This window comes from Hemiscyllium ocellatum, chromosome 10 (genome assembly GCF_020745735.1).
Source record: "Hemiscyllium ocellatum isolate sHemOce1 chromosome 10, sHemOce1.pat.X.cur, whole genome shotgun sequence".
NCBI lineage: Eukaryota > Metazoa > Chordata > Chondrichthyes > Orectolobiformes > Hemiscylliidae > Hemiscyllium > Hemiscyllium ocellatum.
In genome coordinates, this window is record NC_083410.1 from 17,029,769 (window position 1) to 17,045,895 (window position 16,127).

The 16,127-nt window shown below is 41.5% G+C and overlaps 1 protein-coding gene across 1 annotated transcript in view; it reads left to right on the forward strand.

The window, feature by feature from the left end:
- The first annotated feature begins 9,633 nt into the window (after positions 1–9,633).
- The window catches only part of adss2 (adenylosuccinate synthase 2), a 76,200-nt gene continuing 69,706 nt past the window's right edge, over positions 9,634–16,127 (forward strand). The window contains exon 1 of the mRNA XM_060831294.1: positions 9,634–9,948. Coding sequence (XP_060687277.1) covers positions 9,721–9,948 — 228 coding nt within the window. The 5' untranslated portion in view covers positions 9,634–9,720. The remainder of the gene's footprint in view (positions 9,949–16,127) is intronic.

Here is a 16,127-nt window from a genome sequence, read left to right on the forward strand (position 1 = left end):
AACTAAGACTCCATCTACTTGTTTCGACTGGATGTGAAAGATCCCAGGGCACTACCTGGAAGAAAAGCAGGATTGTTATCGTTGGAGTCCTGATCAACATTTATTCCTCAATCAACATGATAGAAACAAACTGTTTGACTCTTATCCCAATGCTGATCTGGAGTTTTCTGTGCTAGAATTGGCTTCTGTGCTTCCTACAATCACAACAATTTTGAACAGCCGTATTTCAAGAGTACTGACCTGACCAAAGAGCACAGATGCTGATTTACAGTGTAATGTACATTGAAGAATTCATATAAATCATGTTTAAAACATGCAACAATGATTTTCTTTGATTCACACATGAGGTGTGGCTATCGCTGACAAAGCCACCATTTACTACCTATCCCCAATTGCTCTTGAATTGATTGGCCATTTCAGAAGACAGCATTTATCTCTCCACGCTGAAGGCTCCCTGCCTCCATTCCTGATGAAGTGCTTTTGCCCAAAACATCGATTTTCCTGTTCCTCGGATGCTGCCTGAACTGTTGTGCTTTTCCAGCACTACTCTAATCCAGACGTATGGTTGACCTTCAATTGTCTTCTGAAATGGACAAAAGTGAGGACTGCAAATGCTGGAAACCAGAGTTTAGATCAGAGTGGTGCTAGAAAAGCACAGCAGGTCAGGCAGCATCCGAGGAGCAGTAAAATCGACATTTGAGGCAAAAGCCCTTTACTGCTCCTTGGATGCTGCCTGAACTGCTGCACTTTTCCAGCACCACTCTAATCTAGACTCTGATTTCCAGCATCTGCAGTCCTTGGTTTTACCCAGGGTCACCAGAAATTAGGTGAAAGTGAATGCCTTTTACATGAAGGCAACATTTGACCAAGTATGGCATCAAGGAGCTCTTGCAAAACTGGAGACAATTGGAATCAGGGGGAAATTGCTCCACCTTTTGGAATCATATCTGGCACAAAGGGGGATAGCTGTGGTACTTGGAAGTTAATTATCTCAGTCCAAGGAGATCACTGCAAGAGTACTTCAGGGTAGTTTCCTTGCCCAACCATCTTCAACAGCTGAACGATTGTTATAAGGTCAGAATTGGGAATGTCTATCAATGATTGCATAATGCTTAGCACCATTCATGATTTCTCAGATACTGAAGCACTTTGTGTCCATATGCAGCAAGACCTGGACAACATTTAGGCTTGGCAAGTAACATTCAAACCACACAAATGCCAAGTAATGACCAACTCCATTAAGACAGAATGTAACCACCATTTCAATTTATATTCAATAGCATTACTGAATTCCCCACTAGCAACATACTGGTTATCACCATTGACCAGAAACTGAACTGTTCTTGCCACATAATTGTGTGGCTACAAAAGCAGGCCAGAAGCTAGAAATTCTAGTGATTAAATCATCTCGTCACCCCAGTGCATGTCAAACATCTAGAAGGCGCAAGGCAGGAAACTGAGTGAATGGTATCAATGTGTCTCAAGAAGCTCAATGCCATCCAGGACAAAACAGCGTACTTAACTGGCACTCCATTCATCACCTTCAATATTCATTCCCTTCAAGACTGATGGGAACATCATCACCTCCAAGCCACTCACCATCCTGACTTAGCACCATATCACTAAACCTACAATGTCACTCAGTCACAAACCCGGAATACTCTTTTAAATAGCATTACGGCTGTCCCTACATACCAGAAATGCATTGAGGTGGTGGTTTATCAGGGCAATTTGGGGGTAGGCATTAAATGTTCATCTTGCCAGTGAGACCCATATTCTATTAATAAAATAAAGAAAGAAAGAAACTCCACCAGTTGCCACAGTGAAATTTGAATATGTGTCTCCAATGGATGAGGGAAGTGAACATACTGGCGCCAAGTCTGGGAATGACACAAAAATGGATGGGAAGTTAAGTAGCTAGGATGACACAAAGAGTCTAAAAAAGGATTTGCGAAGGTTACGTGAGCTAGCAAAAACTTAACAGATGAAATTATAATATGGGGAAATCTGAGGTTATGCACTTTCGCAAGAAGAACCGAGACACAAAGTATTATTTAAATGGGAAAAGACTGCAGACAGCCACAGCACAGAGGCATTTGCGGTCATTATGCATAAATCACAAAGAAAACAAGTTTAGCTGATAATCGGGAGGGCAAGTGGAATGTTAGGCCTGTACTCATTGGGAGTTTAAAACATTGAGAGGTGAGTTTACTGAAGCAAGAGGTCTTGGGGGCCTTGATAGAGTAGATGAGGAAAGCTTGTTTCCCTTTCTGGGATAGTCTAGGACCAGAGGGCATATTCTTAGGGTAAGGAATCAACCATTTAAGACAAGAAATAAGGAGGAATTTCTTCTCTCAGGCTAGTGCGGATTATTTACCACAGAGGACTGTCAAGGCTAGATCATTAAGTATACTAAAAATTGAGATGGGAACATCGGAACAAAAGTAGGAACTTGTTACACCACTCAATGTAATCATGGCTGATGTGTGGCCTAACTCATACACCTTTCTTTGCCCCATATCTCTTGATACCTTTTCTTAACAAAAATATATCTCAGATTTAAAATCAACAATTAATCCTGCATCCATTGCCATTTATGGAAGAGAGTTCAAAATATCTACCTCCCTTTGTGTGCCAAGTGCTTCCTAACATTTCTCCTGAACGATCTGGCTCTAATTCCTCAGACTATGCGCCCTAGGTCTCGAATTGCCAACCAATGGAGATAGTTTATATTTATCTATTCTACCTTTTCCTGTTAATATCTTGAAGACTTCATTCAGATCATCCCTTAACTTTCTAAATTCTGTAGAAACAGGCCTAATCTCTCCTTTATAACAACTCCTGAAATCTAGCTATCAGATAAATAGATGGATTTTTAATCAGGAGGGGAATCAAGGATAATGTGGAAAAGGTAGGAAAGTGGAGTTGAGGATTATCAGACCAACCACAATCTTATTAAATGGCAGAACAGACTTGATGGACTGAATGGGCTACTTCTGCTCCTATACCTTACGGTCTTATGACCAGTTAAACGAAGAGTTTTCTGCAAGGTTTGTGAAGGCTTGTAGCTCAGGTTGAGGTTTAGGGTGTAGGTTTGCTCGCTGAGCTGTAGGTTTGATATCCAGATGTTTCATTACCTGGCTGGGTAACATCATCAGTGGAGACCTCCAAGTGAAGCGAAGCTGTTGTCTCCTCCTTTCTATTTATATCTTTCTCCTGGATGGGGTTCCTGGAGTTTGTGATGATGTCATTTCCTGTTCGTTTTCTGAGGGGTTGATAGATGGCATCGAGATCTATGTGTTTGTTTATGGCGTTGTGGTTGGAGTGCCAGGCCTCTAGGAATTTTCTGGCATGTCTTTGCTTAGCCTGTCCCAGGATAGATGTGTTGTCCCAGTCGAAATGGTGGTTTTTTTCATCCATGTGTAGGGCTACAAGGGAGAGAGGGTTGTGTCTTTTGGTGGCTAGCTGGTGTTCGTGAATCCTGGTGGCTAACTTTCTTCCTGTTTGTCCTACATAGTGTTTGTGGCAACAGAGGAGAACCACCTATACAACATATTCAAGAAGAACGGATATTCAAAAAATACAGTGCACAGATTCCTCAAGAACGAACCACGACAAGCAGACCAAACACAGCCAGAAACCCTAACCACCTTACCATACATCAAAGAAGTTTCAGAAATGACAGCCAGACTACTAAGACCCCTTGGAATCCTAGTAGCACACAAACCCACCAACACTCTCAAACAAAAACTAACAAACTTAAAAGACCCAGTACAAACCCATGGACAAAACCAACATCATCTACAAAATTCCATGCAAGGACTGCCAAACACTATGTAGGGCAAACAGGAAGAAAGTTAGCCAACAAGATACACGAACACCAGCTAGCCACAAAAAGACATGACCCTCTCTCCCTCGTAGCCCTACGCACAGAGGAAAAAAACCCACCATTTCGACTGGAACAACACATCTATCCTGGGACAGGCTAAGCAAAGACATGCCAGAGAATTCCTAGAGGCCTGGCACTCCAACCACAACGCCATAAACAAACACATAGATCTAGATGCCATCTATCAACCCCTCAGAAAATGAACAGGAAATGACATCACCACAAACTACAGGAACCCCATCCAGGAAAGATAGAAATAGAAAGCAGGAGACAACAGCTTCGCTTCACTTGGAGATCGCCACTGATGATGTTAACTAGCCAGGTAATGAAACGTTTGGATATCAAACCTACAGCTCAGCGAGCAAACCTACACCCGGAAGAGTTTTCTTTAATTTAAAGCAAGACAGGTTGACTCCAGTGGGACCTGAACACAGAATCTTGTGACTCAAAGGCAAAAGAGATACCAACTGGGCTACGTATAACACCAAAACTTTAGAAAGGGTAAGTAGAGAGTTCACCAGTATGTAACCATTGATGTGGAACTTCAGTTCAGAGAAGAAATTAAGAAAGTTAGGATTGTTCTCCTTGAGATAGTTAAGGTTAAGAGAAAACTTCATAAATACTTTAAAGATGATGAAGCTTTTTGATAAAGTCAAAAAAAACTTCCCTCAGGAAAGAAGGTCAAGCAGTCATAGATTCAAAATCCTTGGCAAAACATCTAATTTTGTGTTTCATATCCAGAGTTCTTGGAATCTGGAAGGTTTACCTGAAGCGGTGGTGTGATAGCTAATTCCAAAAAATATTTTGGTTAGTCAAGCAGTTTTTGAGGGTATGGAACTTACAAGGTGACAAATAAAAGATAGAAATATAAAACCTTCAAAAACCAGCGGAAGTATGATGGGCTGAATGGCCTCCTACTATAGGTCTTGTGCTTCTATGATTTATTACAGCAGGTTAAGGCACTAAAGATAAGGAACTATTTGAACAAATAAAGGCTAAGACTGACAAGAAGATGCATTAATGAAAGGTACTGGTATACTGAAAAATTCATTCTTCGAAATATTTAATAATCTGCGAGTCCCTACATTACAAAAAAGTGATTCCCAGAAAGATTCTGTGTTACTATTTCAATTGATACAGTACAGCCAGTCATCACCAATCATATTGTTCATCAATTCATTAACTTTTACACTGTATACTTTAAATTCTAACTGATATGCAGCCGAATGAATTGGAGGTAGCAATCCAATCAAAGAGCTCAACTAAGAGTTTGACTTCACAGAACTGATTTATGTCATCAGGTTTCTGGAATCCAATCACTATGTTGTAATGCATCATCAGCCATCCTATAAGGGCTTGACAGGTTGCCCTGTCTTCACAATACAAGAAAGGTCCTTTGGTAAATAACAAGTAAAATTAAAAGGCTGTTTTTTCAGTACATGCAATGACTCACACACGAACAGACTATGAATGCTATAAATAATGCCAAAAATGAAATGTTTGCAGAATTGACACATTGGGACAACATTATGTGAGATTTATGATCTGTTTGACTGATAAAGATTGCACTTGAACTTAACAAAGCAATGTAGAATTTTCCAATTTGATTTAATACTGCTGCTTCAATTATCCGAGCTAAACCTCCCAGCTATGTGGTCCCGTGGGGGGGCACCAATCTTCCTTCATACATCACTGGTGCAAACCACACAAATATATCCTCCAAAGCCTGGGGTGACTGAGGTCACTAAACTCCAGAACCAATGAAGTTTTCTTTGAATCTTCTTCATGGAGTATTCTTGGCCCAACTTTTGGTGGCACTTTCCAGCTGCACCAACAAGCTCCTGATTTTCTCAACTGCTCCACGTCCCTTATGCCACTCACACCTGCTGTCCTTGGAGATTTTACTGTTTTCCATTCACAGTCTCCTAATTCTCTTCAAAATTTCAAAAAAGCAAGGAAGCAGGTTGTCCATTTAGTTTAAAATGTTGGCGACTGCATATGTGCATGTGGTAAAAGCAGGAGTCATGGGCAGGGATGAAGGGATGTTCAGGCAAAGACAGAGAGGATAGAGAGCGACAAAGGATAGAGAGCGACAAAGGATGGAATGACAGAATGAAATGAGACACAATCAGACTGTACACATGGACAAACTGTGCAAGGAAGTATAACCATTTGTACATACTTTCCATGTAGAATATTTCCTTTTACTTCTCTGATGAATGGAATACCATTTGCCAATTTCCATCAATATACTGGGCAAAAGTGAGGACTGCAGATGCTGGAAACCAGAGTTTAAATCAGGGTGGTGCTGGAAAAGCACAGCAGGTTAGGCAGCATCCGAAGAGCAGGAAAATTGACATTTCGGGCAAAAGCCCTTCATCAGGAATAGAGGCAGGGAGCCTCCAGGGTGGAGAGATATTCCATAAATATGTCTACTGGGGCTTTGTCAAGTAATCCATAGAGGTAGAAACTGAAGAATACAAATGGACACAAACAGAGTAAGTGAGCAAATGTTCACATGGAATTCAAAGTAATGTATGAGGTTCTCCATTTGTATTCATGAAAGAAAAAAAGCTCGTGGTGAGAGACCAGGTGCTGTATTAGGAAATGATTTTAGTATTCAATTTCATAAGTCAATGTAAGTTAATGTACAGGTACAAAATGTAAGCAAAAAAAGGAAATTGAATCCTTTAAAAGGCAATAACCCTTCCCCAACCAGATTCACTCACCAATGACCTCCGCCAACCAGATTTACTCGCCAATGACCCCCCAAACTCAGATTCACTCACCAATAACCCCTCCCCAGCCAGATTCACTCATCAATGACCCCAGCCCAACCAGATTTAATCACCAATGCCCCCAACTAGATTCACTCAACAATGACCCCTGCCCAACCAGATTCTGCCTTTAAAAGGCCTTAAAAGGTTTTATCTTAGCCTGCTGGACACACTTTCCTCATTCCTGACGAAGGGCTTATGCCCAAAACGTCGAATTTCCTGTTCCTTGGATGCTGCCTGACCTGCTGCGCTTTTCCCCTTTTATCTTAGCCTGCTGGACACACTTTCCTCATTCCTGATTAAGGGCTTATGCTCGAAATGTCGAATTTCCTCTACCTTGGATGCTGCCTGACCTGCTGCGCTTTTCCAGCAACACATTTTCACCAATTGAATGATGAACAGGTTTGTAAGACTGAATGATCTACCCTAAATTCAAAGCCTGATGTCAACATTCATCCCTAAACTGAAGCACAAGTTACACTGCAGCCAGATGCTTTTACCATATGCGACTCCTCAAAGCCCAGAAAATGCCTGTGGTCCTTGAAAGGTCCTCAACACCTTCACACCATATCACTTGCTGATAGGAGAGAAAAACCAAAAAAAACACAGCATTAGTTTTCATGTTCACACTCATGACACCCAGCTCCATTGAACTACGGCTTTTCTCAACCTTTTCACTGTCTCTAAATTGTCAGATTGCTTGCTTGACATCATATACTGGATGAGAAGAAGTTTCCTTCAACTAAATATCTGAAATACAGAAGACTTTGCCTTCAGACCCAGCAACAAATTCAGTTTCCTAGACACAAACTCCAACCCTTCTCACCTTACCACCTGAGGGTGAATCAGACCATTTGCAAGTTCTGCATCCTACTTGATCCTGAATTTAATGTCTGAGCACATATCAGCAGCATTGCCAAGACATCGTATTATTTCTGTTTGTATTACCTACCTCAGCTCATCTGTTGATGAAATCGTTGTCCTGGCTTTTGTTACCTCCAAATTTGGCTGTTCAAACACACTCTTGTCCAGCTTCCCGTCATCCAACCCTCAACAGAACTGAACTCATCCATTGTGGAAGTCCAGTGGCTTAATGACAGAGCTGGGGATTGTAGGTGCGATGTAGGTTTGCACTGTTCAGGGGATGTGGTGGTGATGCCACTTGATTCGCAAGTGTTCTGAAGATGTGGATTTGAGCCATAGTAGATGATGAAAGTGAATTTATTAAAATCTGAAATAGAGACCTAGCCAAATGATGACAATGTAACCACAGTTTTTTGAGATAAAGATTCATCTGGTTCACCAAAGTTCTTTAGGACAGTAAATCTTCCATCTTGTAGAAAATAAGGACTGCAAGTGCTGGAATTCAGAGTTGATAAAATGTGGAACTGGAAAAACATAGATCAGACAGCATTGGAGAAGCAGGAAAGTCGATGTTTCGGGTCAGGACCCTTCATCAGGACTAAGGAGGGGGAAGGGAGCTCAGAGATACAAAAAGGGAGAGGGATAGGTCTGGGGGAAAGGTAGATAGGGTGGTAATAGGTGGATGTCAGAAAGATAGGTGGCCCAGGTAGGGAGTCATTTTGATAGGTCAATGGGAAGGGTGGAGGGTTGAGATGAGAAGGAAGATGAATGGTTAGATCAGGTCAAGGAGGTGACGAGTAAAAGGAGGGCGGGACACGGGATGGGGATATTTCGAAACTGGTGAACTCTATGTTGAGAGAGTCTTTCCACATCCACCTATCAGCATCCCATCTAACTTTCCCCCAGCCCCTCCTCGATTTATCTCTCAGCTCCTTTCCTCCTGATCTGAAGCATTGACTTTTTTGCTCCTCTGATCTGCTGTTTTTCCAGCTCCACATTTTATTGAATCGTTCCTCTTTACCTGGTCTTGCTTACATGTGATACCAGACCTATAGCAATATGGCTGACTCGTAACTGCTCTTCCAGTCAATAAATTGTGGCCTTGCCAGGGTTGGCAATATAAGATTAACAAGTCAAATAACTTATAGCTGAAAATGTGTTGCTGGAAAAGCGCAGCAGGTCAGGCAGCATCCAAGAAACAGGAGATTCGACGTTTCGGGCATAAGCCCTTCTTCATTCCTGAAGAAGAGCTTATGCCCGAAACGTCGAATTTCCTGTTCCTTGGATGCTGCCTGACCTGCTGCGCTTTTCCAGCAACACGTTTTCAGCTCTGATCTCCAGCATCTGCAGACCTCACTTTCTCTTCAAATAACTTACATCTGAGTACTAATATCCGTTGTTCTTCTGCTGACTCACAAACATTGGACTCACAGTTTCCTGACATGAAAATTCTCACCCTTGTTTTGAAATTTTCCACGGTCTTTCTCTTATCTGTAACCTTCTCCAGCCTTACAGTCATCTGGTATCTCTGATTGCAGGAGTTGAAGAGGCAGCTGACTACCACCTTCTCAAAGGCAATTCAAAAGGAGGAACAAATGCTGACTTTGCTAGCAATGCTCACATCCCATGAACAAACTGGGGGAAAAAAAATAATCTTCTTCAAATGAGTGTCAGATCTCATTCCATTAAGTCCCTGTGAAGGAGGGTGGAATTTCAAGGGTGCTAAACGGACGAGAGTTATGTTTCAGGGAAGAGCAGCAGAACATTGAACAGGAAAATAAGCAGTTATACCACTTTTTCTATGTGCAAGCAGAGTGGGAGCCAGACTGGGACAACATAAAGTAAAAAGGAACAGTTGTTGAAAATGTAAACTTGTGTGGATATAGGGAGGTGTGAATGGATTGCAATAACCAAGCTGACGAGGGAAAAGGCAGATAACATTTTGGTTTTTTTCGCGCACAGTAAGATCCCACAGGCGAATTCCTTATCTCTGCAAACAGGCTGTTCTGTGGTGATGGAAGACACGGTTCAGAGACGGCGGCATCCTTCAGTGAGAGGGAGTGGGGGGGGGGGAAGAAGGAGGGCGGGAAAGGCGGACGGACAGAGAGAGAGAGGGAGGGGCGGAGGAGCCAGGCCGCCTCCCACTGACAGTGACTCGGACACCGGGAGGGACGGTAACCGGAGGAGACCATGACAGAGAACGGAGCCGGCGGAGGAGGGGGCCTGGGTCAGGGCCACGGCCACAACGGGGAGCTGAGCTGCGGCCCGGAGCCGGGCGAGAGGCCGAGGCCCCGGCTCAAGAAGCCCGAGCTGGGCAACAGAGTGACGGTGGTGCTGGGCGCGCAGTGGGGGGACGAAGGCAAGGGCAAAGTGGTGGATCTGTTGGCGCAGGACGCCGACATCGTGTGCCGCTGCCAGGTGAGAGGGGGGGGTGTGGATGGAGCGGAGACTCCCGGGGTTTCCCCATCTCTAACCCGCGGGCTGGGCCCAGGCCCGGGGCCTGTGTGTTGCCAGAGGAGACAGTCAGCAAACTCCCTCTCTCTGTCCTTGCTCACTCCTCCTTTTCTTCCCTTTCTCTCGTTCTCTTTTTCTCCCCGTTCCCTCTCACTTTCTCTTTCTCTCTCCCTCTCCCCTCTCCTCTCCTTTTTTCCCTCTCCCTCCTTCTCTCTCTCTCTCCCCTTCCCCCTTTTCTGTCCTCCCTTACTCTTTTTCTCCCTCCCTTCCTTTCTCTTTTTTCTCTCTCTCTCTCTCTCTCTCTTTCCCCCTTTTCTGTCCTCCCTCCCTCCGGTTTATCTCTGTATTTTGGCGGATTCTGTCCTGACTGCGATGTTTATACCTCGACACCCAGCACGCTGCTTCCTCTCTTTAATTGTCTCCGAGCTTTTGGCAAAGAGGAAACCACAGAGACCTTTATTGTTTGTATTTTAACTGAGGGAATTCTTGCTTTATTGTATTGTTTGGATTAAATTATAAGTGGATAAAGATGTTTATTCGAACCTCGCCCTTGATTCACTAGTTTCTAATGCCCTTGGCGGGAGAAGTATATCTGAGTCAGCCGCGTGTTCCTGTCTCACTGTGAGTGTGACAGAGGAATGGGACTAGTTCCTCTCACCTTTAACCCTCTGGCCTCATTTCTAAATTTCCAACACACCAAACGTACAGTAATTAAAGTATTTGATAATGAAACCACCAACAGTCACAACTTTCCATTTTAAAATTAAAGGCCATTCACTACAGAGGATACAGATGTGCAAATAATTTGACGTTTGATCACTGTTTCTTAAGATAAGCATTAAAGTGGCCAAGGACATATCCCCCTCAGTTGGAAAATAAGATTGCTTTGCCTATTTTGAAACTATACTGAGACAAAGTTTGCCATTTTTAAAAATAAAACTCAAAATTGGAAGGGTATTGTATTCAATGATATTTTAATGACACACTTAAAGAATAACTTGTACACTAAACTTTGTCTTCCTGAATATAATGCAGTGAGGCATTGTAATATTTCATTAGGAACAAGCAACATGGAAACATCACATTGTCACTAATGTTTTCTGTTAAAAGTTGCAGAATTTTCTTTGAGGATTGTGTCTGACCCATCAAAGACGAAAGTGAGGACTGCAGATGCTGGAGATTAGATTCGAGAGTGTGGTGCTGGAAAAGCACAGCAGGTCAGGCAGCATCTGAGGAGCAGAAAAATTGATGTTTTGGGCAAAAGCACTTCATTTTCCTGCTCCTCGGATGCTGCCTGACCTGTGCTTTTCCAGCACCACACTCTCGACTGACTCATTAAATTCTGTCCTTCTAAAGCACTTGCATCCAGCCTGCACTAGAATAGCAAAACTTGCACTTGTGTAGTCTTTTTTTATGCATATTCCAATACAGTGCTTAAAAGTGTCCAATTTGTAATATGAAATATTAAGTGCATATCAAATAAAAGAAAACCCAATATACTGTTCATTGTAGAGAAGTGAACCCTTGTGTCTCGGCAAAAGTTTGACGTTCCACCAGTGTCAGCAAAATTACATTATTTAGCCATTCATCTTCATCTTTGAATTTAATTATCAAATTCTTTTGTAGAACAATGTGCACCATTGTAATTAATAAAATTTTGAAGTGCTTTCAAATACTTGGCAGGGACGTGATTAGATGCTGCATAAATGAAAGGCTTTCTTGCATGTGACTTCTTATTCGTTTGTGGGTACAGCATTTATTGTCTCTCCCTAATTGACTTTGATATGGTGGTATTGAACTCTTGAGTCCTTGTAGTGTATGTATACACGTGATGCTTTTCCGGAATTTAGAAATGTGTGATGTTAAAATATTTGTAGTATCCTTATATCACCCTTGAAAGGATGAATTAGTTCTTTGGTATTAAAGCTTACTTATGAACTGTTGTTGTGGAACTCTAGATCTTCCATTATCAGAAGTAACAATGCTGTGATAAAGCAGTTGCTGGTGGGTCAATTCTGTGTCCATAAATATTTCTGGCTTTGTTGCAACAGTTTATAGCATCTTTTCTGTTAATGCACACCACCTTGACTTCATTTGGCGAGCCTGCTGAACACGATGAAATGTGTTGCTATGTTAATTTATAATTAGTTTTTGATGCCTGTTTGAATGGATCAAGGACTGAACTTCATTGACTGTTGCTTTGGAATGACTCTGTCGACAGTAAGCAAATTATGCTTCCAAAAAAGGTGCTAATTTTCTTGACTGGGTTGATGTAGTAACTATAGAGAGCTCAACATTAAATGATGTATTATGTTCTGTTCCTTTGAGATATGTCAAATTACAGAACATGCAAACCAAACACACAGACTAATTTGGTAATGTAACTTTAATAGAGAGTTTGTGAAAGAAGTAGGAACATAAGCAGATATTACTTCTCTTTCCCCACAACAGTTAGGCAAAACTGTCAACAAAACAAGTGACTCTTGTGAAGTTTAAATTCCCTCATGGTCACTTAGCAACCCTAGAACAGTAACTAATACTGTTTTCTTCTGTATGCTTTCTGCTGCAAAATAAAGCCACATCCAACCTCCTCCAAACTTTGCCCTTATGGACAACATAATTAAAACTGGAGTAGTGGTACACTGCATCAGTCCTCACCTACTCAGAAATGGTAATTGAAAGCAAGGCTGACAATCTTCTGTCTTTACAAGGTAACCTTCATCATGCAATGTTCTTTGGCTCGGAGAACAGATGGCAGACCAAGTCACTTGTCAGTACATTCTGACTTATGATGCTACATTTATATTACTAGAACTGCTACATGAAGCAGTTTTGTAATGGTCATAGCTGCTGTGCTGCAGAAACCACCCAGTTACATTGCTCAGACTCAATTCATTGGCAACAACATCTGCACATTTGTTTAAAGTGTGCAAATGGGAATTTATTGCTTCTTTTACCTGTTGGGTATAGTTGGTGATTGTGGACAAGATATGAACAAAGTAATTTTACATCATGCTTAAATGCATTGCTATTTTAGAACCTAATATTTCAAATTGTATTGGACTTGTGTTGTAGCTCACTGTGATCGTTCTGATACAGAATTGGTCACCCTCCCATTCACCTATAACCCCTCAGTGCCCTGAGAATTCTGGAATGTATGGATTTGGTGTCTGTTTATACACAATAGGGTGTCTGAGTTAAATATTATATATTTTTGGTTACATTTTTTTCTACTTATAAATTCCACATTGCATTTTACAGAAATTAGAATGTCTAAAACTGAATATCTGATTATTTCATGCACATAATGCTTTATTTAAACAACTTTCTCAGTCTGCCCTGCCACCTTAAGTGATTGTATAGCATTGAGCTGATCAGACATACACCATGGAATTATGTAGGTAAGGTCATGTCTCACTAATGTAACAAATATTTTTGAAGAGCATAATAACTCGGTGGACAGATACGTCTATGGATGTTGTTCCTCTGAACTTTCAGAAGATAATTAATAAAATTCCACTTGAGATTATGAACAAAGAAAATGACCTATGGAATTAGAAATAGTGGGTATGGGTTGATGATTGTTTGTCTAATTGATGAAGTCAGATTAAAGTAAAGTACTCAGATTGATTTACCGAAACCATGGTGTTCCCAAGGATCTGGACTGGGCCTCTGCTTGTCACCATGTGCACGTACCATGACATTGATGAGGGAATAGAAAGTTCTACGTCAAAGTTTGCAATGTCACTCTGATGGACCAGTCAGTTGTGAAGATGGGAACTGGAAGTTACTACAGTTATACACAGATTAGATGAGTGGAAAGAAATTCCAGATGGAGTTCAGTGGAGTATAGTATGAAGTAATGAACTGTAAATCTAAAAAAGGCAAATCGAAACATTTTCTTACTGGTGAGAGACTGCAGTCTGTGGAAAATGTGAGGGGATCCTGGTTGTCCAGGAACTTGAGTCATGAGAAGCTTGTGGTTCAGATACAAAAAGTAAACCAAGATCGACGAAGTAAGGATGCCAAGACAAAGGATTCAAAGATAGATAAATAGAGAAAGTTGAGGAGCACTTCACCTATAGTACAGATGTCTAGCCTGCTCCACCCTATAATCTTTGGCTTTATTACATAGATGTTCAAAGCGAGAACCTACTCTCATACATAATACCGAGTTAAATTGCCCAAATTTTGTTCTGTTCTCTGTTGCTTTGCCCATATTGTCTAATATGTCTTGAATATCACTGATTGCCTCACAGTAACTGCTGTTCTGTTGACAGGGAGACCAAGTATTCTAACTTTACATTTAATTATCATTTAAGGGTTTATGCATTGAAGTGGTGAAAAACACACTGGGGGGGAGGAGATGAAGTATTAATTTGGGAGTGAGGGGGGTGGAGGGAAAATATGCTTTCTATTTTTGTCTCACCTTTTTCACAACTACAGGTCATTCTAAGATGGTATGTAGCCAAGAAGGTACTTTTTGAATATAGTCATAGTTGTAAGAAACAGGGCAGCTAATTTACGCTCAGCAAGTTCCCAAAAAGAGCTATGTGGTAATGACCAGGTAATCAGTTTTGTGATGTTGCTTGAGGGCTGAATAAATACTGGCTAAGACTTTTCCTGTTCTTCTTAAAATCACACCATGGATTCATTTTTGCATTTACCAAAGAGGAGCATCTTGGTTAACATGTCCAAAAATGCAACATTTCCAGTGGTGGTTCAGTGATGGCTGCAGAGATTAACAATGGCTACAATTGTTTATCCTCTATGGTACAAGACCTTGGAGTGCAGGTTCATAGTGCCTTGAAAGTAGAGTCACTGGTAGATAGGATAATGAAGGCTTTCCTTTATTGGTCAGAGCATTGAGTATCGCAGTTGGGAGATCATGTTGTGGTTGTACAGAGCGTTGGTTTTCTGTGCAGTTCTGGTCTCCTTCCTATCGGAAGGATGTTGTGAAACTTGAAAGGGTTCAGAAAAGATTTACAAGGATATTGCCAGGATTGGAGGATTTGAGTTATATGGAGAGGCTGAATAGGCTGGAGCTGTTTTCCCTGGAGCGTCGGAGGCTGCAGGGTGACATCATAGAGGTTTACAAAATCATGAGGGGCATGGATAGGGTAAGTAGACAAGGTCTTTCCCTGGGGTGGGGGAGTCCAGAACTAGAGGGCATAGGTTTAGGCAGAGAGGGGAAAGTTATAAAAGAGACCTAAGGGACAACCTTTTCACACACAGGTTGGTACACGTGTGGAATGAGCTGCTAGAAGAAGTGGTGGAGGCTGCTACAATTGCAGCATTTAGAAGGCATCTGGATAGATGTAGGAATAGGAAGGATTTAGAGGGATATGAGCCAAGTGTTGGCAAATGAGACTAAATTAGCTTAGGATATCTGGTTGGCATGGACGAGTTGGACTGTAGCATCTGTTTCCGTGCTGTACATCTCTAAGTTGTAAATCCTATGTGCTCGTGAGGTATTCTTGATATGCATGCACCTGAATAGAAATAAGATACTGCTCTGCAGAGAGAAATCTGGGAACAGCTGGGATTTATTCCCTTTTTTAAAGCACTTGTTCTCTGCTTGTGTCCTCCTCGATAGGGAGATAGTAACAATCAGGAACCATGTGATGGAGAGGATTGTCAATGTCACAAAAAAAACTACATTCACATGTGAATTGTTAATCATTGCATATCTCTTTACTTCCCTGAGGAGTTATAGGAATGCTGATCAGCTAAGAGTGCAAATTCTTTAAGTTTGGTTTGAGGTTCTTCTATCTTGTTTTCATATTTTGAAAACATTTCAGTGTTTGATAATGAATATTTCCCTAACAATGACTGACATTTAGTCAAAGAGAAGACTAACCAGTTAAACTTATCCCTTCTATATCTTGTTTTGTTGACTTTTTTTTAACATATGCTCATAGTTGAAACAATTCTTGCTTTCAAATTGAAACATTTAAGATCATGGCCTTTTCCTCTTACCTTTTTACCACTCCAACAAAATTATGTTGGCTACTTTGTTTGCCTTGATGTAGATCATTAAACCAATGACTGCTCTCTACAACCAGGGTGAGCAGCAAAACTAGGGAAGAGAACGGTGTAGTGGTAATGTCACTGGCCTAGTAATCCAGAACCCCAAGTTAATG